This window comes from Drosophila guanche, unplaced genomic scaffold, assembly GCF_900245975.1.
Source record: "Drosophila guanche unplaced genomic scaffold, DGUA_6, whole genome shotgun sequence".
Classification (NCBI taxonomy): domain Eukaryota; kingdom Metazoa; phylum Arthropoda; class Insecta; order Diptera; family Drosophilidae; genus Drosophila; species Drosophila guanche.
In genome coordinates this window covers 1-2,635 of record NW_022996437.1, presented here as the reverse complement: position 1 = coordinate 2,635, position 2,635 = coordinate 1, and the positions used below count along the sequence as shown (strand labels likewise).

Below are 2,635 nucleotides of genomic sequence, written 5' to 3'. Positions count from 1 at the left end.
AGGGGTTGCGGTTTGTTTTCACATAACTTAAGTATCTTAGATCTGGTTGAAAAAAACTTTCATTATCTGAAAAGTTGATTGATACTGCTATAAAATGGTTCCAAACTCTGTGTGGTTTTGGCCTACCGTCTCGGTAAAGCTTTGAAATGCAAAAATGTTGATTTTTGTGATATTTTTTTTTTACGATATTTAGACTTTAAAACTCGGAACAGTCGGGTTTACTTTCTATGGCATAACTTTTTATTTAAGAATTTATTAAGGATGTAATTTTTAGTTTAAGGTTTTTTCAGAGGTTGCGGTTTGTTTTTCACATAACTTTAGTATCTTAGATCTTGTTGTAAAGAACTTTGATTATCTGAAAAGTTGATTGATACTGCTATAAAATGGATCCAAACTCTGTGTGGTTTTGGCCTACCATCTGGGTAAAGCTTTGAAATGCAAAAATGTTAATTGTGGTGAGATATTTTTTACCAAGTGCCAAGTGCAATTCCTTTCCAAAGAACTCCTCGACGTTTGAAGCTTCTGAAGTTACATTTGCTTATCCTTTTTTTTCTTCTTGGTCTTCACGGGCAGTGGTCCAGGGGTCTTGAAAATTGTGTGGCACGTGGTGCAAATGGGACTATATTTGCAGAACACCGACAGGCAAACGGAGCACACATAGCCAATGTCAATGAGCTCTCGATGGCAGAAGCAGGAGGCGAGATAGTCCACCTTTGGCGGTGGCGGAAGTACCAATTTGTGACGCATCTGTGGTGCCGGCAGAAACACCCACAGTAAATACTGTAGCAGGCCATCCAACTGTGTGACCTTTAGGAACTGGCCAGTGGTTATATCACAGCCTTGTTGCAGCAAGCTCAAAGTTTTATCCAATGCGCAGGTGTCTATAGTTATGCCCAGCTTTTGTACGGTAAAGAACACATTCATGAATGTCATGTACTGGGAGGAGCACTCATTGCTGCCCGTCAGCACCAGAATACGGGAATGCATCTTAACGCCGGCGGCAACATTGCGTTGCAATCTTGATATGTAGCACAGTGCCATGGCCATGCTGCCAGCTAGCAGGCTCTCAGAGGGTGCATTAAGGCTAGGGGCATTCATCAGAATGCTACCCAGCTGCTGCTTCACAGTCTTCTCCACCAAACTGAAGGCTTCGTACTGGCCGTCAATCTGTCGCAGTTCCACCTGACGCCTTGGCTGTGGATAGAGGAAATTTGTTGCATGATGCGAGCAGGAGATGACCGCCAATTTGTTCTGTGCCTTCTGCATGAGGTGCGCATTGCCGAAAGCGATCACTGCTTCCAGTATCTGTGTGAGGTTCTGCGGGTTCTGGCGGACTAACACGACAATACCTAAGCACAGGTCGTGCTACTGGTTGTCCAGCTACGGCCTGAGTCAAACGTAAAACAAAGCCAAGGTAAAATAGCTAAATTCTTAAATAATTCCTACATTAAAAATCAAATTCCAAAAAAGTCTCCACAGCCTAACAAAAAAGTGTACCTAAATCATAGAATCTAGACCAACGTTTTTTGAAACTAAATCTGAAAAGTTGATTGATACTGCTATAAAATGGATCCAAACTCTGTGTGGTTTTGGCCTACCGTCTACGTAAAGCTTTGAAATGCAAAAATGTTGATTTTTGTAAGGTATTTTTTACGATATTTTGACTTTAAAAACTCGGGAAGAGTCGGGTTAGTTTTCTATGGCAGAACTTGTTTATTAAGAAATTCAAAGTTTGTACTTTTTTCTTCAAGGTTTTTTCAGAGGTCGCGGTTTGTTTTTTCACATAACTTAAGTATCTTAAATATGGTGGTAAAGAACTGTGATTATCTGAAAAGTTGATTGTTACTGCTATAAAATGGATCCAAACTCTGTGTGGTTTTGGCATACCGTCTGGGTAAAGCTTTGAAATGCAAAAATTTTGATTTTTGGGAGTTTTTTTTTTTTACGAATTTTTGCATTTAAAATCTCGGGAACAGTCGGGTTTATTTTCTATGGCAGAACTTTTTTTTAAGAATTTATTAAGGATGTAATTTTTAGTTTAAGGTTTTTTCAGAGATTGCGGTTTGTTTTTTCACATAACTTAAGTATCTTAGATCTGTTTGTAAAAAACTTTGATTATCTGAAAAGTTGATTGATACTGCTATAAAATGGTTCCAAACTCTGTGTGGTTTTGGCCTACCGTCTCGGTAAAGCTTTGAAATGCAAAAATGTTGATTTTTGTGATATTTTTTTTTTACGATATTTAGACTTTAAAACTCGGAACAGTCGGGTTTACTTTCTATGGCATAACTTTTTATTTAAGAATTTATTAAGGATGTAATTTTTAGTTTAAGGTTTTTTCAGAGGTTGCGGTTTGTTTTTCACATAACTTTAGTATCTTAGATCTTGTTGTAAAGAACTTTGATTATCTGAAAAGTTGATTGATACTGCTATAAAATGGATCCAAACTCTGTGTGGTTTTGGCCTACCGTCTCGGTAAAGCTTTGAAATGCAAAAATGTTGATTTTTGTGATATTTTTTTTTTACGATATTTAGACTTTAAAACTCGGAACAGTCGGGTTTACTTTCTATGGCATAACTTTTTATTTAAGAATTTATTAAGGATGTAATTTTTAGTTGAAGGTTTTTTCAGAGG

General features: G+C 37.5%; 1 protein-coding gene across 1 annotated transcript; it reads right to left on the bottom strand.

Moving 5' to 3' along the window:
* Positions 1-470: 470 nt before the first annotated feature.
* On the bottom strand, positions 471-1,334 carry LOC117591681 (general transcription factor IIH subunit 3-like; the record flags this gene model as incomplete). Its single annotated transcript, XM_034285006.1, has 1 exon — positions 471-1,334. A coding segment is annotated over one exon (806 nt), but the record flags the coding sequence as incomplete, so codon positions are not given.
* Between the last annotated feature and the right edge of the window lie 1,301 nt (positions 1,335-2,635).